At 65.2% G+C, this 26536-nt stretch overlaps 1 protein-coding gene across 2 annotated transcripts; it reads right to left on the bottom strand.

Annotated features, from left to right (window-relative positions):
- Positions 1–1208: 1208 nt before the first annotated feature.
- Positions 1209–25692, bottom strand: Plch2 (phospholipase C eta 2). 2 transcript variants are annotated; one of them, XM_026380512.2, is made up of 21 exons: positions 25542–25692; positions 23792–24034; positions 23451–23581; positions 19562–19732; positions 17625–17718; positions 17250–17453; positions 16965–17085; positions 15293–15464; positions 14896–15003; positions 13513–13671; positions 10146–10268; positions 9731–9813; positions 8663–8760; positions 8391–8573; positions 7936–8043; positions 7332–7456; positions 7175–7259; positions 6863–7009; positions 6533–6612; positions 4153–4450; positions 1209–2524 (listed from the first exon to the last, which is right to left on the bottom strand). In XM_026380512.2, exons 1-21 carry the CDS (start codon positions 25675–25677, stop codon positions 1209–1211), a joined length of 4185 nt encoding a protein of 1394 aa, XP_026236297.2. In that variant the 5' UTR covers positions 25678–25692. The 2 variants fall into 2 exon arrangements, with proteins under 2 accessions (XP_026236297.2, XP_026236299.2); XM_026380514.2 differs by having other exon boundaries at positions 10146–10238; positions 13528–13671.
- Between the last annotated feature and the right edge of the window lie 844 nt (positions 25693–26536).

Raw genomic sequence — 26536 nt, 5'->3', positions numbered from 1 at the left:
TGTCCTGTCCTCCATCTGAAGAGCTCAGGTTCCTCAGCCAGGCTCCTCCCTGGCCCCGGGCAGACAGGACACCCTCCAGGCACCTCAGCTCCCACAGCAGATGCCCCCAGGGTCAAGGAGGTCAAGGACTGGCCAGGCCTGGGAGCTCTGGAGGAAGCAGGGTGTGGCAGGCCTTGCTGAGCTGGGGAGAAGTTGGCACTAGCCCCTGTGGCTGGCCACGTCTCCTGCTCAAAGGGACACAGGGCAGAGATACCCGCCTCAGAGGTCTCCAGCCGACACTGCAGCCCCTGTGCCCAGTGCCCACTTTCCCAAGGGTCCCAGCCAGAGACCGTGCTTTTCCTGTTGGGGGCCAGGTGGTCTTCCTGGGTCAGCAGCAGGCTGTGACGTCTCGAGGAACAGCAGACACTGAGGCCCGGCTTCCCTGGGACTCCTGTCCCCATCCATCTCCCCTGGGGGCAGGTGGAGGACAGGCCCCAGCACAGTCCCATGCACCGCAGCTTTCCAGGGGAGGGACACACTGTGAGGCTCAGAGGCACAACAGCCTCCTCAGCTGGGGCCTCTGGCCAGGGCCCCCACCCAGAGCAAGGCCTGTTCCCTCAGGGACTGGGCCTTCTAGTCCCACCCTGGGAGCCCGTGCACTAAGCCTTCTGGGACTGGGCTGGGGCCGTGTAAGGAGCAGACCAGAAAGACCAGGAAGTGGGTGGGTCCCACGCAGAACTGGCGTGGACACGTTTATTGGGGTTGTGGTGGGGAGTTTACAAGGAGTCTTTGGATATCCAGGGAAGAGGACAGTTGCACAGAGCAGCGAGTGCAGTCAGGGTGGGCCCAGGACAGACCTGGAGCCGCTCCAGGGACAGGCGCACACAGCTGGAGAGCCAGAGCAGATGCACACCACACCCCACAGGTGGGAGCTGGCTGGAATGGTGGGAAGGGGCCGGGTCACTTTAATGTGGTATAGATGGACTTCTAAAAGTGTAAATCTCCACGCTCAAAGTGAGAACACTGCCCGCCAGGGCCAGCTAAGGCCATCTTCTGGGGCCCTGGCGGGCAGCTGCAGCCCCTTCTTCCCAGGGGCACGCTGCTGGGTATGCCAGGCAAGCGCGGGGGGACCTGGCTGCTCCATTTCCTGAGCAAACACTGGACACCAAAGCCAGTGCCTCGGGCCCCCAGCTGACAGCAGGTGGGGGCTGGGCGCCGCCCAGAGCAGGTCAGAGCCTCAGCAGGAGCAAGCTGTCGGCCGCACTGGACACCTGCTCCAGGGCGCCCTTGGAGGGGGCAGGTGTGTCCATGAAGCCTTCGGGGCCCACGGAGCAGGCGCCTTCGGGGGTGCCCCGCTCCTCCGGGGGGCCCCTCTGGCCCAGGCTCCGCATCCGCTGTTGCCGCTCCTGGGCCTGGCGGGCCCTGCTGGCAATGGCTCGCACGCGACTCTGGCTTCGGGAGGAGGACCTCCGCAAGAAGCCCGGACCCCCCACTGACCCCTCCCCACCTGGGCCCAGAGCCGTGGGTGATGCGATGTCCCCAGCCTGCCCGCAGCCCACAAGCCAGCGCAGCTGCTCCGTCAGTGCGTCCGGCTGCACCTCCTGCCCAGCCCGGCCCGGGGCGCCCAGGCTGCGGCTCAGGCTGCAGGAGCTCCCCTCAGAGCTGGGGCCAAAGTCGTCGGCAGTCAGGTCCCCCAGGCTCTTGGACTTGGCAGCCTCGGGGTAGTCCTGCAAGCCCACCAGGGTGAGGGGGCCCCAGGGTGACCGAGTGTGGAGGCCGGGAGGGCGTGGGGCCAGGGGCCGGGGTCGCAGCTCGTCAGACACAGGAGGCCGCTGACTCACGGCCCGCAGGTTGGGGTTCGATTTGCTCTTGGTCACAGGAGGCCGGTCAGGGCGAGTGGCCGAGGCTGAGCAGGGCCTTGGGGGCAGACGTCCAAGCAGGCCCCCAGTGAGGCTCTCACGGCTGCGGCCCAGGCCCAGGCTTGGCAGGGAGAGGTCAATGACCGTGTCGCTGGAAGACATGCTGGACGACGAGGACACACTGTCACGGTGGCTGCCTGGCTCCAGCTGCTGCCACAGCCGGTCACTGCTGGTGGCGTCTGAGTGCATGGCTGGGGTCGGGGAGGGCCCGGCCAGGGGCCGCCAGGGACCCAGGGGCTCCAGCAGCACCTGGCCCTCACTCTTGGCTCTTCTGACCATGGGCAGGTGACCCAGGGCTTGGGGGTGGCTCTTGCTGTGCGTCTGGCTGACAGGGGACCCTGGGCATGCCCCGCTGGCACCACCATGGCGCGGCTCCCTGGGGGGCTCTTTGCGGTCCCCTTCATGCCTGGTTCTGAGCTGTAGGGGCTCAGAGGCTCCCAGAGCAGTCCGTGGTGTGCTGGCCACTTTGGCTCCAGGCCCCGCAGGGGACTGGGGCCCTTCCCTGCGGGAGCTGGTGGGGCCAGCTGCCTGTGGTGGGGGGCCAGGGCCCAGGACCGGCTCCTCGGCAATGGTTTCCAGGCTGCACAGAGGGGAGATTGGCCGCTGCCCAGAGAAGGGGCGAGCATCTGGGGGAAGAGGGAGCGAGGAGAGTGACAGAGAGGAGAGAGAGACAGGGAGACAGAGACAGAAACAGGGAGGGACAGGGAGGAAAAGTCGTGTCAAGAAATGGTGTCCCGTGACCCTCTGTGCCGAGGGGCAGTCGGGCCGGCTCCCCACCCAGGGCCTCCCCAGCAACCCATTTGCATACATCCCACACAGCTTGCTCGGAGTGCCAGTGCCCCCTCCCCACCGCTGCTGGGGGCCAATGGGCAAGGTGCCCGGCCCTGTGTCCACTCGTGTGCAGAGTCCACAGGGGTCTGGCTGGCAGGCCAGGACGGGTCTTCTGGGGCCAGGGCAACAAGGGGCACGCGGGGCTGGGCCTGTTACCTGGCACTGCAGCTCTCAGTCCCTAACTACGGAGGCAGCACGGGGTGCAGGGACAGAAAGGAGAATGTGGTCAGCACGGGGTGTGTCTGGCAGATGGACAGACGGACAGCAAGGCTTGGCAGGTGAGGGAGGAGCATGGTGGCAGGGGAAGGCTCGGTGCACGTCCCTCCCACGAGGCTGGGGCTCAGCAAACTGAGCCAGGGCAGGCCAGCAGCTGTCTGCCTGAAGGCTGTGCACCTGGAGGGCTCCATGCCATCTGACAGCCACAGGTCCAGGGCCCCAGGGACACAGGGGACCTGCTCCTCTGCACTTTCAAACTCCGAGGCCCCACTTCAAGGCTCTGAGCACCATTCAGGGCCCGTGGGGACAACCTGGATGCTGTCCTATGGCTGTTCCCTGACTGACAGGTTACCCGAGAGGGTCTGTGGCAGGGTGACTCTGAACCTCGTCCTGGAGGACGGTCAGGTGAGGGCTGGAAGCTGCCTGGACCCAGGAGGGGGTTGGGCTCAGCCAGGGAGCCCCGGCTGAGGCCCACGGAGGCCCAGCCCTCCACGTGCATCTCCAGGCTCTCAGTAAGGCCACTGGTGACTCCAACTCCCCGGGTCCCCGCCCCTCCAAAGTGCCAGGGCCTCTTGCTCCAGGGAGAGGGCTGGGGCAGATGGGGCTGCGGGGCAAGCCAGCGGAGATGCAGGAGCACAGCAAGGGGCAGCAAGGCAGGGGACATGGCCCAGGCATGCCGGGTGTAAACACAGGCTGCGGGGGGCAGCTGCCTTACCCACGGAGAACATGGGGGAGTTACTCCTGATCTCCTCCAGCTTTTGAACGAACAAGGCGTTCATCTCTCCCTGCAGGGCCCCCGGCTGCCTGTGAGCACCCTCAGGCTGGCAGGGGGCCACCTTGGGGCTCCCCAGGCTGTCCGGGCTGCTGGAGTCCGAGGACACGGAGCCGCTGCCGCCTAGACCCTGCCGCCGGGCCCCGGGGCCCTTGAAGGCCTCGTGGCTTCTCCCTGGGGTGGCTTGAGGGCCCAGGTTGCAGTGGGGGCCCCCTAGCAAGTCTGCCCGGGCCTGGGGCTGTTGGCTGATGGCCGTGTGCCCTCCAGCAGGCCCCAGGCTGGGCAGCTGCTCCCTCGGCAGGCCCTCAGCGTCCACACCGGAGCAGGAGCCCACCACACACTTCATGCATGTGGCGGCCATCCCGGCAGGCCCGGGGCCCTCAGGGGCACACGGGGGCCGCACCTGCCCCGGGCTCCTCTCTGCTGACGCCTTACCTCGCGGGCTGCTACCGCTGGGACCCTCACACACCAAGGCCTCGGGAGCAGGGCCAGGGCTGGGAGGTACCACGTCGTCAGCTGCCCCCTCGGAGCCGGTGTCCTGCGTGCCCAGGGCCAGCTCCGGGAAGCCCCTGCGGCCCGGCTTCTGGCTCTTGGTTGGAGCACTGGCCGTGCGCCGCAGGAGCCGCTGGCTAACGGAGGGCCGGGGTGGGGGCTGCCCAGCAGCATGACTGTCCAGTGAGCCTGGCTTTGGGCCTCGGAGGAATAGGCCTTTTAGGCCCAGAGCCTGCTTGACCTGCAAGAGAAGGAGGCCGCATAGCTGGCGCTGGGGTACCGAGCCCAGGGTAGCTGCAGCTCGAGTCCGGTGGGCCGGGGCCAGCCAGGAGTGCACGCGGGACGCGAGCCACAGGGAGCAGGCCACGTGGCCACTCCACCGGCATGGCAGGACCCCACCGTCCAGACTGGAGTTCGGAGGTGGCGGGAACATGGGGCCTGAGAGGACACCCTTCCTGGGGTCTCTCAAGGACAGACCTCAAACTCTGGAACCCGCGAGCACACCTTACGCCTGCAGCCCTGGGTCATGGGTCATGTCCACCCATCGTGGGCACCAGCATCCACAGAAGCCAGTCCCTGGGCTGGCCAAGGCCTGCTCGACCACAGGCCCCGACCCACCTGCTTCCCAGGGGTGCTCCTGCCTGCAGGGGCCATCCCTTCCAGGAAGCCTTCCTGGATCCCCAGGCGCCTTCCCACTGCCCTCTGCTCATGGAGCCTGGGCCTACCATTGGGCTCTGGACCATGCCTCAGAAGGCTCGCTTCCAGGCCTCCAGCTCCAGACAACAGCCCAGCTCCCTGGCCACCCGGGCTGGAAGGTCCCTCCACAGGCCTCTCCTGCAGCCCCGGCCTGGGTCACTGCTGGAGAAGGCTGGCCAGGAGGATCCTCACATGCCAAACACCCTGCATCCCACAGAGGCCCCGACAACTCCCACCGCTCCCCCAGGCCGGGCTGAGCTCGTGCGCGGGGCGGCCTAGGGCCCCTGTGGCGGGGGCCCTTCTGGCAGAGGCAGTTAAGTGGCCACACTTGAATCAGCTTCCTGATTCAAGATCCCAAATCCAGTGCAATTTGGTCCATGTGGCTGGAAGCCATTTAGAAGGAGATCCAGGATTCCTGCTCGGAGCTCCTGCCCAGGCTGCCCCACCCCAGGCCCTGGCAGGATCAGGAGTGGCAAAGTCACAGCACGAGGAGGGATGGAGAGGGAAGGGGCACAGGGAGCCCAGGAGAGCTCCAGACAGAGGAGGGCAGCGGGTGGAGAGACAGGACAGCGGGGAAGCACGTGGCCTTGGCTCAATCCTGGATCTGCCTCGTAAATGCTGCTCTCTGGCTGAGGATGGCCCAGGGGACCCCGGAACCATGTCATGACCCATGTCACATGAACGGACAGTCTCCAAAATGCTACCAGGAATCATGGATGCTAATGGGTGCGGCCTGGCATGCAGGTGGGCGGCGGGCTACACTGTCCCGCCGCGCAGGGTACCTGGTGACTCCTAACAAGGCTGCACGTCTAAAAGTAGACTTTGGACACAGAGAAGCCCACTGTAAGACCAAAGAGACAGAGTGAAGGTGGCGAGGCCCCGACTGTGTGGGGAGGGGACCCAGGGCCGCAGAGACAGCAGACACGTGACAGACGGACAGACAGTGGCACAGGAGTGCCGGAGCCGGCAGAGCCTCTGGGCCCGCAGACATGGCAGGAGAGAAGGTCAGTGCTGGCCCTGGGCAGGACCCTGTGCTGTGTGTCACAGACCCAGGCACCAGCTGCCCTGGGCAGCACCCTAAGGATGCCAGGCCCACTCCGAACCAGAGTAGCCAGCTCCAAAAGCTGAGACCCTCGTCCTGCCCTAGTCTGGGCAGGGGCAAATGTGCTGGGGGCCAGGTAATGGGCAAGTCCAGGCAGACCCTGCCCTGGGCCGGCAGGACAGGGAGGGAGAGCCACAGGAAGGGCTGTGAGTTCTTCTCACCTCTCCTGAGAAGACAGCCGGGCACCCCTGGCAAGGCCACCAGGGAGACTGAGGCTGGCCTGGCACTGGCAACACAGGAGGGCAGGGAGGGGCCCAGGGGCTCCCTTCTTGGGACAAGGACATTTCGCTCACACCTGCCCTGGGCTGCCCAGATCCCCTTTGAGACTTGGGCTCAGCACTGGAAGGCTCTGGGGTTGCATCCCCCAACTCCCCACGTCACAGGTAGAGGGGACCAGAGAGCTGGTCTCCAGGCCACAATGCCGAGGGTGAGGAGCAGCCCAGGGACACAGCCGGGGTGGGGGTGGGTAAGGAGCGGGAGCAGCCCTCCCCTGGCCACAAGCCCTTCCCGCCAGGCCACACTCACCTTACCACTGATGTCACTGACAGCCACGTGCACAAAGATGGAGGCCTCTTCCATCCCCTCCAGGTACACGTGCCGGTAGCCTGGGCAGCCAGGGCACAGCGTCACGTTCCCCTGTCCCTGCTCCTCCACATTTCCTTAAAGGTCCCGAGCCTTGAGTCCAGCCTCGTAAGACCCCTCCATCAGGCACCGCTGCCCCCCAGCAGTGCCAACTCAGCCCTCCCTGCCCTGGAGCCCTCAGCCAGGGGGGTGGGGCGCCAGCATGCATGGGGGCTGCTGGGGGTGCGGTGGGGCGGGACCCCCGGGACCCCCCCAGCCTGGGCCCCTGCCCACCTGGCAGCATGCTGCTGAAGGCCAGTGTCCTTTGGCCAATGAAGTCTCGCCCGATGGGATCATGGTCCCAGACGAGGAAGCGGACCAGTGCGATCTCGGGCATGTGCACTGTGAACACCAGGGTCTCCTCCCACATGGGGTTGAACCCTGCAGGCCGCCGGGGGAGGGTCACAGGGGCCGGGGTTGTCCCCAGCAGGCTCCCACCCTGAGGCCCTTGGGCTACTCCCTCTGCCCAACCGGAGGGGAGACGTGGAGCACTGGGCTGGGGCCCTGGGGCACAGGCTGGTGCTGTCACCGGCCCAGGTCACTCACCATTGTCGTCCACCACTCGGGTCTGCTCCTTGCTGCAGTCCACAGGGAGCCCAATGACCTCCACCTCCACGAAGGGGTCAATGATCTGGGGACAGGACAGGGCTGGTACCAGGGCCAGGTGCTCCCCCGATGTCCCGTCTGCAGGTGCCTGCCCTACCTCCCCGCGGTCACCCAGCATCGAGTCCCGTGGCTTGGGGAGCTGCTGCCCACTGATGATCCTCAGGGCCAGTTGCTTCTTGAGCTGCCCAGGCAGGGGATCCTCAGAGTTGGGGTTGAAGATGCCTGAGGGACAGTGTGAGGCAGAGCGGGACAGCCTCCAGCGAGGCCTGCCACACCCCGGGGCGCAGGCTGCACGCAGCCCCCTCCCACAGACTACCCTGGGAGCCGTGGCCTGGTGGGGGCAGCGTCATGAGTGGGGTGACCGGCAACCGGGAAGCCGGGCTTGTCGGGGTTAATGACCTCAACCTCGAGCTCTGCAGTGACACTGTCCAGCAGGACCCAGACCATGCAGAGAGGGCGGAGTCATGGGAAAGCCCGCGGGTACATGAGCACACCAGGCAGAAAACTAGGTTGACAGGACGGGGCTCTGCAAAACGCCCGGCCTGCACCGGGGTCCAGCCCACCAGGGTTCGCGCAGACAAATTCTGCCCATGAACCTCCAGATTCCTGGCCCTGCTGGGGTCTCTGCTGCCCCAAAGGGAGGCACCCATCCCCACTTTCCTGGGGTCCTGCAGGAGCCTGCCCCAGCCCCTGGGCCTTACCCTGGCACATGCACTGGGGCTTGAGCACGTAGCCACAGCTGCCGTTGGCACTGAACTTGGCCCGGTTCAGCTGCAGCATCCGCCCCTCTGACTGGTAATTCAGGGCCACTGTGGGTGGGACCGGAGACCCTCTGGGTCAGCAGCTGTCCCCATGCCTGTGTCCCCCCACCTGCGGCCACTGCCTTCTGTGTGCAGGCCCTGAGGCTCACGGCCATGAGATGGGGCATGTGAACTGGCAGAAAGTGCCCAAGCCTGGCCCAGTCCCGCACACCCCAGGAGCTGGGGCAGGCCGGCTGTCTTCCCAGGCTGCCTGAGGCCTGGGGGACCCCTGGGGACCCACTCAGGGAGCAGCAGCAGGCCTAGAAGCTCTCCAAGGCCTCGGAACAGGGGAGGCTGGGCTGCAGGGATGGTCTGTGCCAGGCAGGCCCCTCCTTGCTGCCCCGCCAGCCACCCACCCATCTGGCAGCCTGCGTTCCAGAAGGGCTGCGGATTGTAGTTGCTGGAGTCGACCCGGTAGGAGGAGGGGTAGATGCGGGAGAGCTGGTGCTGGTTGAAGCGCAGGTACTGCTCCGGCTTCTGCTGCAGGATCTGGTGGGCCTTGGTCTCGCTGAAGGATGACACCTGCCAGCTGGACACCACTGTGTGCAGACCGGCCGGCGTGAGTCCAGGCCTCGGGGCACACCAGCCGCTGGCCTTCCCAGCGTGCCGCCCCACCTGCGAACCTCACCCTCCGTCTCCACGTCGTGGGTGCCTACGGACTTGGTGTATTTCACCAGGTCCGAGAGGGCCCGGGACAGCTGCATGGTCTTCTTCTGCCGGGCTGTCCTGCAGGGCGCACACAGGAGCGGTCAGGGCCCTGTGGCTGGCACCCACCTTCGGGGCCTTCTGGGGGCCCAGCCCCAGGAGTCAGGCTCCAGGGCTCGAGCAAATCCGTCAGGTCCCCAGACTGTGCACTCTGGGTGCTGGGATGGGGCGGGGCACACCCAGGCTGCTGGACATGGGCTGGCCAGGAGCCACTGGCAGGTCAAGGCCCTGGGCACTTGCAGGCATGAGTGAGAGGGACATGAGCGCTGGCCAATGGCACTCGAGGCCCATGGGGTTTCTGGAGGGTTCCGGGCAGGGACCTTGGAAGTTTTACCACAGGAGAGTCTCAAGCAGGTGCCATCGTGCACCCAGGTGGAAGTGGCAATGAAGAGGTGGAAGGGTAGGAGAGGGGTGGGTGGGACAGTGGGAGGGACAGGGATAGGGGACAAAGCCTGGTGGGGAGAAGGGAGGGGGTGCGGGGAGGGACGCTCCTTGCTGCTAGGTGCCATGTCCCAGAGCTGCCACAAGAAGCAGTGGACGCACGGGAATGGCGCCAACCCTGGTGGCCTGCCCTGGCCCTGCAGGAGCTGCTCTCGTGGGGACATCTGAGGCCTGGCACGGACACCCTCCCTGGGGAGAGCGCGAGGTGGAGCCCTCAGGAGGAGGGAGGTGGGACTGGTGGGCGGAGCAGGGTCTGGGCCCGGGAGACCTGGGGTCCTCAGAGTCACGCTGCTCCTCCTGGCCCCTGCCCACGTCCAGGCCCAACCCTGCTAGACTCTCTGGGGCCACCACGCTGGTCTGCACGTCCCACTCTGGCTGTGGTCTGCAGAACAGCCTCATCCCCTGCTGCTTCCACGGGCATCAGATGGGGCTGGGAGTGGGACCCCGCACCTGCCCCCATCCCACTGCGCTCAGAGGTCAGCCTCAGTGAAACCGCCCTGAGGGGACAGAGAGGGGCCCGCAGCCGTCCGGTCCTCAGGACTGCACTGACCCTCGGCTCTGGCTTCCTGGGGAGTCCAGGTCCTCGTCCCCCTCCTCCACGCTGGCTGCCTTCTTTAGTTTGCTGCCCTTTTTCTGTGCAGGGGGGCAGAGTCGTGACCCGTGGAGCCCTGGGTCAGGCCAGGCCATGGGCAGAGGCTGGAGGGTGCGTGGAGGGCCTGCCCTGGGCTCCCAGCAGCCCCACCTGCCAGGCCTCTCCCATCTGCAGTGCCCAGGCCACCCAGGCTCCAGTGGGCTCTCAGGGCAGCAGTCAGTGTGGGCCAGAGGAGTGCAGTGACCCAAGGGCCAAGGCACCTGCCCCAGACCAGCCCCTGCCCCTGGGCTCCTGAGGCCAGCCACAGCTAGCACCTGGTGCAGGCAGGACAGTGGGCTCGGACAGGGACCCCAGCCCAGGAGCCTCGCTGGACCTTGCGCTTGGAGAAGCTGCTCATGAGGAGGCGGTTGTTGCGTCTGCTGGCCCCGGCGTCCTCCCCAGACTCCGTGTCCTCCTCGGCCTTGCTCTGACCCCAAGGGAGAGACAGAGGGTGAGCCTGGCCTCAAACCAGGACGACACCTGCCAGGCAGGTCCCTGCAGCCCTGGAAGCCTGCCTGGAAGAGGCAGAGCTGAGCCCGCCTGAGGGAGGCTAGGAGCTGGAGAACAGGACCCCAGGCCCAGGGCTGCCTGCACTCGTGGGCCCGGTCACAACAGTGTGTGGTCTGAAGCACGAGCTCCCGGCTCTGAACCTGTGTCCAGCAGAGGGCGACGACGCGACAAGCAGCTTGAGTGGAAGGTCTAGCCGTGACCGCCTGCGCAGGCCTTCCTCGAGGTCCCCGCAGCCCACGGTCCTGACCCACCTCTTGCAGTGCCAGGCTAGACAAGCGTCGCCAGGCCCACTCCCCAAAGCCAGAGTCCATGCCCACGAGTCCCAGAAGCACAGGACGGGCCTTCCCACCGGGACCCCGGAGCGCAGTCCTGGGAGCACTCGCCCCGGCCCTCAGATCCAGGCAGCTGTCCCTGAGCTCATCCCCGCTGGCGCCACCGGAAGCCCCAGCTGTGCCTCTACGCCTGAGGCTGCTGCAGCCCCCACCTCCCACTCCCACCAGTCCATTTTGTGCCCCCAAAGTTGGCCCAGCTCTGCTCTGGAGGTGCCCAGGGTGCAGCAAAGATCCCGACACCTGGCCCAGGGGACCTTGGTGGGGAGGGGCAGGTCCTGCACTCCGAGGACCACCTGAGTGAAGCCACAGGCGTCCTGCAGTACACACACGGGAGGGCTCCGTACAGAGCCTCTGTGTGCACCCTGCACACACGTGTGCACACACACAGATGCCCCTGCACGCAGGCTCACCTGCACTCACAGATGCTCCAAGGCTGCTGCTGGGAGCTGCTAGGGATCTGACAGCAGAGCCCTCCGCTCCTTGTCCTCCCAAGAGCAGCCTGAGCCTGGACCACCCCACCCCGGGGCCACCCTGTCAGACAGGACGGAGAACACAGCAGGTCCCCACCCACACCCACACCCCGAGCCAGGCACACCCACTGAGTCCTGCCGGAACCTCCCGCCAGCTCCCCGCTCGCTGCACCCGTCCCCCTCCTTCACTCTCCTGTGGAGTAGGGCTGGGTCTGGTGGCCCTTCCTGAAGCCGAGTAGCCGGGGGCCTCACTGACCCAGCCTTCCCGTCAGTGGGCTTCCTGCCCAGAAGTCCACAGTAGCAGAGGTGCTCAGGGCTATCTGTCCCAAGTGCCTTGGAGACACTCACCCCCGGCCTCCCTTACTCCACGGATGGAGGCGGGAGGCTGAGCGCCAGGTGTGCCGGGGGCTGGCTGAGGCTGATGTGCTTTAAGCCTTTTCAAGCATCACCAGAATGCAGCTGCTGCTAAGCCCCATGTGACCCCAATCTGGGCACAGCCCAGGCGAGGTGGCTGGTGGTCCTGAGCGATGGCAGCTAGCCACAGCCCACACTGGGCCCTCGCAGGTCCCCACAGGAAGCAGCTCAGCCGGCCACCCTCTGAGGGGCCACACTACAGACAGTGCCTGGCGGGCCCACCCTCAATGAGGAGGGTCCTGTGCTGGACCTTGCTAGAGCTGGGGACGGTCCCCAGCAGAAGGCGAGGCCTGCTACTGTCCAGCACCGGGGCTGGGGTCCTCTCCCCTTCCCCCGGTATATACCCTGCCCTCTCACAGGGACCCCTGAGCAGGGCCTCATGTCCCCAAGGGTCCTCACATACAGAGGGGACAGCGCCCAGCCAGGGAAGAGAGGGTCCAAGTGACTCATGGCGGGACCATCCATCTCCTCGACAGTGCCCACAGGTGCCCTCCGCCTGCCAACCCGGCCCCTGGAACTCCCTGGGTGGGTGAATGAGTCCTCTGTGGCCCTCCCATGTCCCCCTGCTCCTAGCTCCACCATATGTCCCTCCCGCTTGTCCCTGAGGGTCTCAGCTCCTCTGTCCTGTGTCATGGCAAGACAGAGAAGAGCCTGCAGCCGACGCTGCAGGGTGGGACCCCCATCTGCCACCTCGGAGCTCAGCCCGAGCCCCTTCCCCTCCCCCAGGAAGTCCTCTCGGAGCACAGCCCCCACCACTGCGGCCACCCAGGCCCAAGGTGGGCTGTATGTCGCCACAGTGCCCCCAGGTGCTCCGTGGTCAAGGAGAGCAGAGGGTGACATCAACCTCCAGCTGTGCAGAGCCTCACGAGGGCCACACTCTGCTGCCTTGACATCTGGGCAGGAAACGTCAGGCAGGACTGTGTGCAGGGACCACAAGAGCCACCTGCACAGAGCGCGTCCGCGGCTCCCGTGGACTCTCTGCTCCCGTGGACTCTCCCGCGCAGTGGACTCTGGGCCGTGGGCGCAACACAAACACCCACCTCCAAAAATACTAGTCCTGGCAGGGGGCCCAGCCCAGCCAGGGGATGCCCTCCCTTCCCCCTCCCGAGGGCCTGCGGGTCCCCACAGAGGCCTACCCAGTTCTGGGCCCAGCTGCCCAGCTGCCGTGGACTGTCCAGCAGTGCATGGCCTCTGTGCTCAGGCAGCTTGGCTGATCACCTGTTCCTCGAGGCCTGCTGCCCCCAAAGAGGGACCTCACCACCCATCCCGGACACCCTGCCTGGCACCCCAACCCCTGAAAACACGTCCCTCTTCCATGAGGTCACTGGTGGCCGTCCCCACGCAGCTGTGAGCGCTCCAGGCAGGGCTGAGCCATGCCCACTTGGACATGACTATGTCCAAGACCCCACTATGCCCCCCCGTCACTCATGGGACCCTCACCAATGTGGCATTGCTCAAATTCCCTTCCAAGGGGAGCCCCTGGTCCCCCAGGGGCCACCTGCTCAATCCCACTCACAAGCTGTCAGCGGCCAGACTGTGGCTCTCAGAGTCAAGTGGGGGCATCGAGAAGGACGGGACCCCAGCCTCACGAACAGTGCCGCCCAAGCCCCAGCTCTCTGCTCCTGGACCAGGGCAGCGTAGGGGTCCTCACAAAGGAAGCCAACTAGGACCAACAGCTCTGGGAGCCCACGAAGGAGAAGCACAGCAGCTCAGGGAACAGCATTCATGTGTGCAGAGGCGTGCCATGTGCAGAGGTGTGCACCTGCAAGGCCTGTGCAGCTGTGTGCAGGTGCACCTGTGATCAGGTGTGTGTGTACACCCACGGGTGGTGTGTCTGGCTCAGGTCAGGTGTGCAGGTGTGTGCACAGGGGTACCTGTGTGTAGGCGCATGCGGGGGCGTCTAGACCTCATGCTCTGGGCCCTCACCCAGACCCCAGGCTGGCTGCTGGAGCACCTGCGGGCATCGGGTTCTCACCTTTTTGGCCTCTGCCTTGTGCCTAGGTTTCCCAGATGGGGACAGTGTGGAGATGGTGAAGTCATTGGGATCCTCACAGTCCCGGATCTTGGACTCCTTGATTAGAGAGTCCAGTTTCCTCTTAGCGATGTTTTCCACACGCTTCCGATTGGTGGAGGCCTGCAAGAGCCAGAGGCCGGCCTCTGGGTGTCATCCCCAGCCCAGCAAGCAGCAGCAGGTGACAGCCCCAGCACCCCCCCATGGCCTGTCCCCAGCTCACAAAGGCTGTGATTTGTCTGACTGGGGCCCGTGGGCTAACAGCAGTGGGCAGAACTTGGACCCAAGTCCATCTGATTCCTCAGGGTACAGACTGCCCTGGGGATGCAGCAGGTGCTCCTGGTGCCCCGTCCAGTGGGCCTCAGGGGAGCAGGTCAGGGCACCTGGTGGGCAACACAGGATCTAGAAGCCCACACAGGTTCCACCAACCTGGAGGAGGTGGACGGGGGCAAGGGGTGGAATTCAGAGGAGCTTCCAGGTTGGCCAGGTGCCTTTCCCTACCAGGGCACCCCCAGCATGACCAGATGCCCTTGGACCCCTCGAGGGGGTCCTGCTGGAGTGGGCACTAAGTGGACACACCATCGTGGGCAGACTCGAAGGCTGGCCCAGGGTGGGGCGGATTCTGCTGCCTCGGGGCTTCCTAAGACAATTAGCCGCCCAGGCCGGGAAGCCTCCTGCACAACATCTTCCCTCCAACAGCCCCTGGGGGAGAAGTAGTCCTGGTGCCGCACAGCAACCGCAGCGGGAGCCAGGCACAGAAGAGGAGAGACGCCAGTTACAGAGCCCCCGCCCTGGCACAGCCACAGTCCCCAAAGACCCGAGCTCCCTCTGCAACTCCCAGGCCAAGCGGCCAGGCCGGCTGCAGAAAGAGGTGCAGAGCACTCTGCGGAGGGCCACAGCAGGACCCACCGGGCCAGCGGCCTCGTCTTGCAGGAGCTCTTGGCCCTGGGGTTGGCACTGCTTGGAGAGGGGCCAGTTCTGAGCATGGGGGAGGCGGAGCAGGGCCGCTGGCCACCCAGAGTCCAGCTCGGCAGGACTCGGCACCCACCTGCTGAAGAGCCAAGCAGACTGCGGGTGGGTAGTGGATATCACCCCAAGTCAACTCAGAAGCGGGGACCCAAACAGGACCCCAGCAGGCGTGGGGCTGGCCCACCACTGGGAATACGGGTTCTGTTTCTCATGGGGAGGGGCGTGGCAGGCCACCAGGGCCCCCAGCCCCCGTGGGAGGCCTCCCTGCAGTCGGGCAGCTTGGCACCCAGCTCGGCCCCTGCCTGTGGCCACCCCTCAGCTGCCTGTCTTCCTAAGTCGCCACCAGAGCCAGAGAGGGCTCCCACCCCGGCCACTCACATCCCCATCCAGGAGCTTGCAGTCATCGTCAATCTCGTCGGCGCTGTCCTCGTCCGACACCTCACCGGCCTCTGCATCCTCACTGATGTTGGCTGGGAGCTTCTTCCCCTGGGGGCAGAGGGAGCAGGGGCCACGCTGAGGGAGACAGACCAGCACCTGCACCCACAGCAGCAGCCGGCCAGGGCAGGGAGCTGCCCTCCCGCTCTGACCAGGCACTTCCTGGAGCAGCAGCCGTGGGAAGGAAAGCGTCCTGGGTGTGAGATCCCTGACCGGACCGGCACCATGGGGAGAAGGAGGCCCGGCCGGGCCCGGCCCCCCCCCGGAACTGCCTGCAGCAGGGAGACGCCCAGCCTGCCCAGGTGAGAGGCCCTCTGTGGCCTGGTGGCAGGCGGCTCACCTTCACCAGGATCTTGCCCTTGAGCATCTGCGGAGAAGGAAGCTTGGTAGCGTCCTCACTGCTCACTGATGACAGGTCCAGCTTGTCCCCGAGGATGTCAGTCAGGTACTGGGCCATCTTCTTCTGCTGGATGACACTACAGTGGTTCTCGATGGACAGGATCACTGGATACCTGTGGCCCCAGTGCAAGAGGAGCAGGCTCTGAGGCCAGCACCAGGTGGAGGCCGAGGCCCTGGGCACCTCTGCCACTGATGGAGGAAGGGTCCTCACCCAGCCCAGGAAGATGGGTCTGCCAGCTGCTTCAAGGTACAGCCCAACCAGGAGGATGGGGAGTGAAAAACCACCCCAGCAGCCGAGTGAGACCCTCAGCAACTTAACCAGACCCTATCTCAAAAAAATTTTTTTAAAAATGAGAGTGGGGTGTGGCTGGGAATGTGACTCCATGGTTAGGCACTGCTGGGTTTAGTCCCTGGTACTGAAGAAAAAATGCCACCCACCTCAAGTTTGAAAAACCAATGAGTTAATAGAGAAGGAGCTGGAGGTTTTGGAACAAATAAAGAAGGCAGGAGCTTCTTCCCCAAATTAGAAAAATAAATAAATAAAGGCAATGAGAAACTCTAGGAAAACAAAAAGTCAAGGTTTAAAAATAACATCGGCTAAACAATGCAGAACAGAGGCCAGACTGCGAGACCTGGATACTGGAGGCTAGGGGGCCCGAGGCCCTCACGTGCTCCATAAAGGAGGGGACACAGCCTGGCACGCACCAGCTGTTGGACAGGGCTATTGCCAGCACAGCGCGGAGCGGGAGGACAGCGCGTAACTTTCCAGCCAAGTCCTTTGGCTCTATTTGCCTTTAGCCATTTTACTTGTATTTTACAAAAGGTGATCATGACCTTGTAGAAAATGTAGGTGACCCAGGCCAAGAGGGCACAGACCAGAGCAAGAGATGGGCAGAGGTGAGATGTGGAGGGGCACACAGGGACCTCAGGGGAGAAGCCTGATGCTGGGGGAGGGTGCTGCAGAGATGTCTGGTTCCTGCAAAGACACTGGACCCTTGTGTGTCCAACCACCTGCCCTGCAGCACTCTCCTCGCCTGCAGTCCCTGGTGTCCCGCTGCCAGCAGAGGCCTCCTCGCTGCTGCCTGCCCCGCAGCTGGACATGGACCGCCGGCCAGCTCTCCTGGGAGGGCCCCGCCATTCCTGTTTCCTAAATCAGCTGGGCTCCTGCTTCCCTCCTTCACTCAATCAGCTCCTTCCTCGCCTGAGCCTCTTTGGCCAGGACTTGGGGAGAGTTCATTGGCAGGGAGGCGGCCTTCTATTTCCAGAAACTAAATTGGATTTTCCTCAATAGTTTCTGCAGCCGCCGCTGAGCGACAGCAAATTTAGCTTGGACACGGTGTGGCTTCTCGGCCACCGCAGGTGGATGGCTGAGACCAGGGGGTGGTGCCCCAAGTGTGCCAACGGGCTGCAGACACACCTGCCTGCGCAGCCTTGGCCTTCGGGCTCTTGGGCCCCTGCAGGCACCAGCCAGCCCTCTCCCCAGACTCACTTCCCTGCCCTCTCTCCTCAAAGACAGACCCGAAAACAAGGCCTGCCTCTTGGCCCCTACAGCCCCTGGCCCTGGAGTCCCTCCCCTGCCCACTGCCGGGCCAGACCCCCGCATGGCCACTCACTCATTCTTCACGAAGGCGTATTTGTTGATGGTTTCGATGACATCTCTGAAGAGGATCTTGGAGGTCAGGGTGTAGCCGTGGTGCACGATGGGCTCCCCGTCAGGCCCGTCCCAACAGTCCACTGCAGCAGGTAGACCCCAGTCAGGCCTGGGGCTCAGCCACCAAGCAGGGTGGGCTGTCCCTGGACTCTAGCCCCTGCCCAGAGACTCTGCCCACCACCTCCCACAGGAGACGCCACGCTCCGGCCAGGCCCAGACTGGCCGGGGAGGGCAGGCCTGGGCTCACCCTCCACGCAACGGCAGCCGGCCTGCAGGACCCAGGCATACATGTCCACCCGGGACTGGGACATGAGCTGGTCGCCCACGAGGTAGGTGTTGTGGGAGGAGGTGATGAAGTAGTGGCTGAGTGGCCGCGTCATGTCCTGGTGAACGCCGTGGTGCTCCGGGTTGAAGATGTCGCCCGCCGGGCTCCGCGTGTAGTTGGTGAAACCTGTGGTCACACAGTGCGGGGAGGAGGGGAGGGGTCAGCGCTGCTCCCAGCCCCTCTCATCACCTCCTGCCCCACCTCAAGGGCACAGAGCCATGGTCCAGGCCTGCAGGCCACCCCTCCAGTGCCCGTCCTCCTCCCAAGTGCCCTGGCCTCGGGGCCATGCCCACTCACCATCAATACCCAGCACCCCCTTGCTCTTGTTCTCTGGGCAGGGTTCAAACTGCTCAATGATGTCCCGGCAGCTCTCGAGCGTCACACCCTTCATCTAGGCCAGAGCAGGGGCGAGAGCCCAGGCTAGCCCATCACTAGCTCTCCCTTCCACCCACCACCGTCACCACCCCCCTTGCCCCTGTCTCTGGTCACATCAGGACTGACCACAGTGGGAGCAACACGTGTGGGCTGGAGACAAACCCAGGTCACACAGCCTGGGACTCAGGGACCAGAGGACAGGAGGGTCACGTGACTTTTGAAGAGCTTTCCCTGATAGGTCTCTTCCAGAAGGGGTCTTTGGCTGTGCCCTGGGGCCTGGTGTGGAGCCAAGGCCCACGTGGGCAGCACGGGAGAGGGAGGACATACCCCACCTGCCAGGGCCCATGGGCACAGGTTGCTCATCTTCCCTGGCCTGCTCCAGCCAATCCCTGCCCACTGACCCCCCTGGGAAGCTGAGCCATGCAGCCCGGCTCAGGAAGGCCCAGCACGGAGGCTGAGCGGCCTCCAGAGCCTGTGCCGTCAGTCAAGACCGGGAGCTCTCCCGCCAGGACAGCCCAGGGGGGTTCTGGGAAGTCCCCGGGAGCCAGGCCACAGTGCAGAGTGGGCGAAGTGGGGCCAGATCTCTGAGCCAGCCATGTCCCATGGGAAGCCCAGAGTTGGAGGAGGCTAAGCCAAGGGCTCAAACCACCTGCCCAGAGGACAGGGGGCCCCAGGCTGCAGGGAAAGTTCTGGGAAGCCTGGAGCTCAGGTCAGGGAGAGAGTCAGTTCTGTCCATCCCTATCTGGGCAGGACAGAGGGCCTGCTGTCCAGGGTCACATCCCACAGCCTCATACCAATGCCACCCACAGTGGTAGGCGGGAGCGGGTCACCCAGGACGGTAGGACCTAGCCCCAGGAGCCAGCCTCTCTCTCCTGGACACAACTACCAAGTGTCCTGCCAGGAGGACGGGAAAGGGGTCCCACGTGGTCTCCATGGGACGGAGCCCAGCAAACCGTGAGGTGGGAGGGGAACTGGGACCACAGGCCCAGGGTAGCCCCTAGGGCTGACCCAGGAGGGGGGAGGACATGCAGGGGCAGGGGAGGGGCACCGATAGTGGCCCCTCGCGAGCCCCGCCTGGGGTCCCCTCCTGCTGCTCTGCCACCCACCTGCCACACTCCCAGGGCAGCTGCCCGTGGCCATCACCATCAGCCTGACTGGAAGAAGGACGCGAGGCACAGCAGAGGCCTGAGCTGTCCCCAGGTGCTGTGCCGCCCCGAGGCTTGACCCTGCCCTGCCCTCCTCCCTGAGAGGGGCTATGGGGGGGCAGGAGGGCAGGTCCAGGAATGGTCCTCACAGTGCCCAGGGCCAGCACGGCAGGGCCCCACACTGTCTGAGCCCTCCCACAGGGCACTCTGCCCCATTGGGCTGGACCTGCAGTCCTGCCACCCAGGGAGTATCAGGACCCAGGGGGGCAGTTCCCAGGGACCACTCAGCTTGGTATGGTCTCTTATGTGGACTGACTTCCTGGGTCAAGATGAAGAGGTAGCATCTGGTGTTTGCTGGACACACAGGTGTGTACAGGTGGACATGGGCCAGAGCCAGTCGGGCCTCTGTGGCTGACCGCTGTGGCTAAGGGGCAGTTCTAAAGGCTGGGCCACAAAACTTAGTCCTCAAGACACCCGGCAGGAAGCTGGTGCCATGGGCCAGCTGTGGGCCCCATCTGGAGGCTTGGGGTCCTCTGTCAGGACAGAGCTGGGCGGAGGCCCCGCCCACCTGGCAGCCCCCCTGTGGTTTGCACCCTGGAAAATTGACCCCGAAGCAAATCTGCTGGCCTCAGCTGCTGTCCCCAGGCCCAGACGCTGAGCGGAGCTGAAGGCCCGGCCACACAGCCGGCCACGCGGCGCCCCGCCAGGCCTCACCTTCTGCTCCACCTCCAGGAAGCGCTGCAGGTCGGCAGCGTCCAGGTGGTCCTTGTGGTTACTGTAGGTCAGCAGGAGGAGGTAGAGGTCCCGGCGCGTGGACATCGTCTTGTAGAAAGCACAGAACTCCTCGAATCCCAGCGCTCCCTGGCGGTCATCCGTGTCCGCTTCCTACAGGCAAGCCCCTGCCTTCAGGGGGGCCCTGCAGGCCCACCCCCTCCTCAGTCCAGCCCCAGGCCCAGCCTCCCTCCTCCCCTGCCCGCAGCACGGCCAGAGACCCTCTGGGCACACAGCTCACAGGGCTCCCTGTTGCCCCCAACCCTGGAAGACACAGATCTGACCACCGTCCCTGGTCAGCCCCAGCCACCCCACACGGGAGTCACCACACCTCACACTGGGGCCAACCTGCACCCCAGGCTGGGCCCCACAGCCCACAGTTCCTACTGGCTGCCCCCCGATCAGAAATGCCAGGGCCCGGGGTCTAGCAGCGTCCCGACTCGGGTCTCCGGGGTAGAGGTAAATGGCTGGTCACTTTAGCCCTCGGCAGCCAGAGGGACGCACCAGACAACCCCAGGAAGCCGGAGGGGTTCCCCCAGGCGCCACGGCTGCCATGAGCAATCCCGCCAGGGAGCCCAGGGAGACCAACCGGGGCCCCCTCTCTGCCTCCACAGGCGTGGGGAGCACCTGCCCCTGCAAGGGTCAGCCCAGGGCAGACCGGAGCACCAGGGCACCCCCTCGTGGAAAGCTGGGCTGCCCAGAGGAGGCCTAAGGCACCACAGGGTCCACGGGGTCCCTGGGAAGGCCAGAAAGGCCACAGTGGAAGAGGCGAATTGAGGCCTTCGTTCCCTAGGAATTGGGGCCCTGCAAAGCCTGGGTGACCAGGGTGGGGTGGGTGGGCAGATCAAGCCCACTACTGGCCTGGAGGTGAGGGGCCCTGGTGTGGCACCCAGACCAGCCCTCTCACCAAAGAGTGCTTGGCCAGAGGGACCCTGCACTTCACAGAGTGGCAGTGTCCATGGCCTGGGCTGGGGTGGCCCTGGGCTGGACACGTGCCTGCCTAGGTGCTCAGCAGCACAGGACGTCTGGGGGCCCAGGACACGGCTCAGCCTCCTGCCTCAATCCTGGCCCTCCACTGACCATCTGCCCAAAGGCAGGCTCTGTCCTGGGCCCTGGCACCCCAGGCCTGGGCACACAGGTGCCTGACCAGCAGCATCCAGAGGTCCTCGGAATCCTTGGGCCTGCACAAAACGTCCAGGTCCAGCCCTCTGTGAAGTGGACAGCCTGGAGGGAAGTGCACTGAGTCTGCCCCTCCACAGCTGTGGCCACCTGAGGCTTCCTGGGCAGGCACTCAGACAGCCCAGGGTCCCCTGCCCAGAGCCATCAGTGGGCTGAGGGGGTTTAGGTTCTCAGTAGCCCATCCAGGGCTCTCAGGGAGGCCAGGAGGAGCCCATGTGGGCACTGAGGGAGCAGACCACAGGCGCCATCCCCCAGGCGATGACCATGTCCACAGGTGGGGCCAGAAGGGAGGCAGGCCCATCACCATGGACGGCTGCACATGCTGGGTTTGCCAGCCACAGGACGGCCTTTCCCTGTGTGGCCATTCAGCCTAGTGTGGCCAGGAGATGAGGCCAGGTCCCCGAGGAGCCCTCCATGCCAGGATACTCGCCCGGCAGCCCAGCAGTCCCCTCCTCCGTGAGAGGGCTCTGGGGCGAGCTGGCCCTGGCTCGTGCTCCCTGCTGCCCACTCCCTGGCTGAGGCCTGGCCCAGACATGGGTGTGCAGCGGGACCCCAGTGCCCGTGCTGCGTCCCAGGCCAAGGCCAGGACAGCCCAAGGCCACAGGCCCCAAGGCCCAGCAGGCACAGACAGGACCTCGTGTGTCTGACCCTAGATAGGAGGGCGGCCCTGAGTCTGAGAGCTAACGGCTTCACCCGGGACTGCCAGACCATGCCCACTACAGGCCAGAGGTGTCTTTCTGAGAGAGGAGCTGGGCTGGTCACCCACTGTCGAGCAGCCGCATCCCAGGGCGAGCATCACTCACTGCCCACTGGACTGAGCAGCATGGCCTCAAATCCAGGCGGGACATCTGCCAGTCACCAGTGAGCACAGAGCTCTGTCCTTCGGCAGTGAGTGAAGTGCTCTTAAGGCCTCAACCCCCCAAGAAAAGAGGGCCTGACCCCACCCCCAGCAACATGGCCACCCTGGGCAGTGCTGCTGCCGGCCACAGGGCTGATGCGCTCCCCCAGCCCCCTGCTGAGCCAGGTCTCTGTAGGCCAAGGGTGCTCTGGGCGGCCGGGCACAGGGTGGGCGCTGGTCACCCCACATTCCAGCGTTCCTGGGCTTAATGAAATTATGTTGGAGTCTAATCAATCTCCACTCTGACTGGGCAGTTCCAGGCAGCTGGAAATAATACCAAGATTTTTTTCTTACAAATTGATGCTAATTATCAGAGTGACCTGAGCCTGGCTGGAGCCACGCTCCCTTCCTGTGGCTCCAGCACCAGCAGAGGTCTGCTGCACGGGTGGGCTGGGAGAGCAGGTGCTCAGGCACTGGGGCCATCTCCGGCTGGCTGACCACCATGGACAATGGCCACTGGGTCTGAACTGCGTGGGTTCTGGGGTGTGAGGTGCCACCTGCTCCTCTCCAGAGCCCTGGAGCCTGACCCCTCCTACCCACTCCACTGCCAGCCCAGGACTTCCTCCAGACAATCTGGTGGTGCCAGGGCACAGCCAGGCCTGGAACTGCACAGAGGGACCCTGAGAGCCCACGAGTGCCCAGAGGCCCAGGGTGCTCGTGACAGGGTGGGCAAGCACGGGCCGCAAGAGGTCCGCCACAGGTCAAACCGTGACCTTGAGCTGGACCTTCAGCAGGCCCATCCAACAAGGGCCGACCCTCCTCCTCCTCCTCCTACCTGTGAGGCTCCCCTGGGGTTCTGCTGCCTGGTCCCAGGAGCCTCACCTTGAGGAAGGGACTGCTGCACCCAGAGCTGCCCCCAGAGCTGCCCCCAGAGGCCCAGAAGGGGTGGGGCTGGGCCGTCCCCAAGCAGTCAGGGGGAGGGGGTTGCTGACACCAGACGTGAGCCGTGCGCCAGTCCCACTGCCCAGGCAGTCTCTGTCCCCAAGGGGCCTCTGCAGTCCTCCGTGGGCAGTCTGACAGCACCAGCCCCTCACAGACGTGGGCCAGATCTGCTGCCATGCCCACTCCAGCCAGATCTGCTGCCCACTCCAGCCAGGCATGACTACCTGTCTAGCAGGAGAGCACAGGAAACCGGACAGAGCGGTGCTGTCAGGCCAAGAGCGTGGACGTGCTTGTGTGTGAGCACGCTTATGTGTGAGCCCACACACGTGTACACATACGTGTTGGGGGGAGGCGTGGTGCTGAAGCTCATGAGCCCCTCTCCAGGCTGCAGTCAGGGGAGGGGGCCCAGGGCCTGGCGCTGGCTCAGCCCATTCCTGCCCCAAACAGGACCTGCTGACAGCAGAGTTCCTCAGCTCGAAGAGGTTCCGGAAAGAACTAATTACACACAGTAAAGGCCTCCGCTTCCCTGTGGGGTGCATTTTCATAACGTCTAGCACCAGGCGGTTGTCCAAGGCAGCATGCGTCAGCTCACCGGAGCCTCTCGGTCAGTGGGGGCCCTGCCCCAGCCCAGGCATTCTGAGACCCAGGGATTGTGGGGGCTGAGGCCCTGCATGCCTGCTCCGAGTGCCCAGAATTGGAGCCGGGCCTGTGTTCTGTGCCCAGCCCCTTCCCCGGAGCTGGCAGAGGCCCAGCTGGGGGAGTGCCTTCCCCTTCCTCTGCTGAAGAACCCTGGCGGGCGCGGCTCCCCTGGTGCACCTGGGACCCCTCCCGGCGGCAGCCCCGTGGTGTCCGGCAGGGCCCGCCCCGGCTCACCCTGAACATCTGCTTCACGCGCTGCCGGGGTAGGTTCACGTTGAGCTTGTGCAGCAGCTGCAGCACCTCGCCGATGCTCAGGCTGCCGTCCCGGTTCTTGTCCGCCTCATCGAACGTCTGCTTCAGCCACTTGGGCACCGAGTTAGGGGCCAAAGAGGGTCCCAGGCCTGGACACGCCGCCCCACCCTGCCGCCGAGGCAGCCCGAAGGGAGGACCCCAGCCCAGGCGCCCCTCCCATCCTCCTTCCTCCAACGACCCAGAGAGGGGCAGGAGCCCCACCCAGGTGGACAGTCAAGGGTCTGCTCCTGGGTTCTGTCCCTACTCCAGTGGCCAAGGATATTGGTCCCTGGTGCGCTGGCGGCGGGCCAAGCTGTCCTCGTCACTAATGCCAGCCATGAGGTAACGCAGGCCGGTCACCCAGGTGCGAGCCTCCTCCCCGCTGGGCGAGACCAGGTCCAGCGACTCCCGGTGGCTGCCATGGTAGATGCTGAAGCAGCAGTTGGGGTCGAAGCTGCCGTCGGGGTAGCGCTGGAAGATCTCGGACTGCCGCCCCTCGCTCACCTCCTGGATGGAGTCGATGGAGACTGCGGATGGTGGGGAGGGCGGGTCAGGGCCTCCCAGGGGCCAGGCATCTCTCACCTGCCCGGGCTGCACACCCTGGGGCTCTGACCTCCGCTCACGGACCGGCCCAGCGCCAGCAACGCCCCGAGCCTGCGGGGCCCCAGCCTTTTCAGGAGTAGGAGCGCAGACACACTGGGCTGAGGACCCCCTGTGGCTGGGCTCTGGCCCCGCAGCCCCTCCTCCCTCCTGAGAGGCGTCTGGCCGACTCGGGACTCCCAGGAGCCCGTCCACCCGTCCAGCTCAGGCCAGCTCCTTTTCAGTCCTGCAGCTGCCTCTGAGACCAGTCCTGGCAGGTGTGGAGTGGTGCAGAGGGAAGCCGCGTGGCTCAGGCCCTGTCAGGTGTCGGCAGGACCCTCCCAGATGTGCAGGCCACAGGCAGCCCCTCTGGGCACCAGGCACCCCGGGCTCAGCACAGCTGCTGCCCCCGCCACCCGCTGCCTGCTGGCCTTTCTCTATCCCTGGCATGTGGCGGGATATCAGTTCAGAGGACAGCTGGCCCCTGCTGCTCCTGCCCCACTGGGAGGCTTTCATGGCCAGGGGGGCTCCAAGCACCAGCTGGGTCTCTGGGGTAGGGGAGGCTGGCGGGGCCCCAGCCCAGTCTGCTGGTTTCTGCCCCTGCTGCTCCCCGGCAGCCTCCCTGACCTGCGTCTGCCTGCTCCCCTGCCCCTCCTGGGTTTCTCAGTGGTCAGTACGGTGAGCAAAGGCCCACCCCACCATGACCACACCAGCTCCACGCCTCAGTTCCCACAGGAAGCCCAGTGCCAGGAACAGTGCCCAGCACAGAGTGGACATCTAAGACCGCTGGGGCTTCTCCTATCTGAGCAGCCTTCGGGAGGCTCGACCTCCCAGGACCCAAGGGACAGTTCATGCTGGCCCCTGGGGGTCTGGAGGAGCCATCCAACCCAGGACCTCCTCACCGTGTTCCCTCCTGGGACTCGGTGGTGGTGTCCTTGGCGACCACTAGACTGAGGCCCTTCCCTGGCACACCTGGATACTGCCCTTCAGCAAAGCCAGAGCAGGCACTGGACACACCTACCCCTGGTCTGTGAGGCCCAAGTGTCCCTCCACCCTGGCCTCTTACCTGGCCCTCAGTGTCCGGATTCTCCCATCTGCCCCTGCACAAAGCTGGCCACATCTCCCCTCGTGCTCCCACCCAGGCTGCCTGGGCCAGTGCTCGGTGCCCCAGGCCCACCCTGGGCGCCGGGCTCAGGTCTGGTTTCCTGTCTTCTGGCTGCTCTTCTCCCCCCCCTGGGCTGCTTGCCCCCAGCCCACCTCACCCCAGGACCCTGCCCCTGAGCAGCCCCAGCCCCTCCCGCCCTGCAGTCCAGAGGCCACCGTGGAACTCCAAGGCCACCTGAGTCTAGAGATACCCCAGACGCAGGGGCTCGGCACCCAACTGTCCAGCAGCTGCTCTGGAAGGGCTCCTGAGCCCTGGGACTGTCCCCCCCGCTCCCCAAGCTGCCCACTCACTCTTGGCCTTCTCGTTCTTGCGCGAGGGCCGCCAGCGGAGGCAGGAGCGATGCTCGTCGAGGTAGTAGAAGCGCACCAGGCCCTTGGAGCCGCCTCGGAGCTTCACCATCTGGGTCCCCTCCTGCATGCTGCTCATGCACCGCTCCACTGGACACAGCAGAGACAGACCTCAGGGCCGGGAGAGCTGCGGCAGCCCACCCAGGGCTGGGGCCAGGCGAGACCCCAGGGGGGACCTGCCCTTTTCTGCTGGGCCGTGGCCCATCCCAGAAACACCTGGACAATGCTGCAGTCAGTCTGGACCCTGAGGGGCCACCACGCAGACTGAAGGAGCATGGAAAGCCCACAGCTAGACACAGGGCCCCGTGGCTAGCCTGGCTCTCAGGAGCCACTGAGCAGAAGAGACCCCTCAGCCAGGCACAGGGCAGACCCAGCAGGTGCTACCCATGCCCACAGGCCACACCTGAGAGCCAGCACCCCCTTCCTGTGGCATCCCCAGGAACCTCCTCCTCCCCAGGGGGCAGCAAGGACACTCCACTGTCTACTCTCCAAGGCCACAGAAGCATGAGGGCACAGATCTGAGGTCGGAGGGACTAGTCAAATCTCCCTTTTCTGTCCAAGGAGAGGGGGCCATAGGCTTTAAGGAGTCCAGGCCAGGGTCAGCTGGCCCTGGCCCAGGGACAGGTCAGTATCTGCCCCCAAGCCCTGCATACCTGCTTACAGAAAGCCCAAGCCCTAAGAGCTACAGCTGCTGATGCTCAACAGTGTCCAACCCTGTGAGAGGCACATAGGGAGGGACCCCTGGTGGGTGCTGCAGGGGACCTGGGCAGCTCCACCTGGGGACTCTGAGGAGGGAGCTAGTGCTGACCACAAGCAAACAGGAGCCGCAGGCTCCGCACTCACAGGGAGCGAGGCTCAGGAAGACACAGGTGTGACTGCTTGGTGCAGCAGGGACAGGGGACACACAGGTCCTTGAGGCCACCACAGGGTTTTGGAGG

Source organism: Urocitellus parryii, chromosome 11, assembly GCF_045843805.1.
Source record: "Urocitellus parryii isolate mUroPar1 chromosome 11, mUroPar1.hap1, whole genome shotgun sequence".
NCBI lineage: Eukaryota > Metazoa > Chordata > Mammalia > Rodentia > Sciuridae > Urocitellus > Urocitellus parryii.
This window is presented reverse-complemented; position numbering and strand designations above follow the sequence as displayed.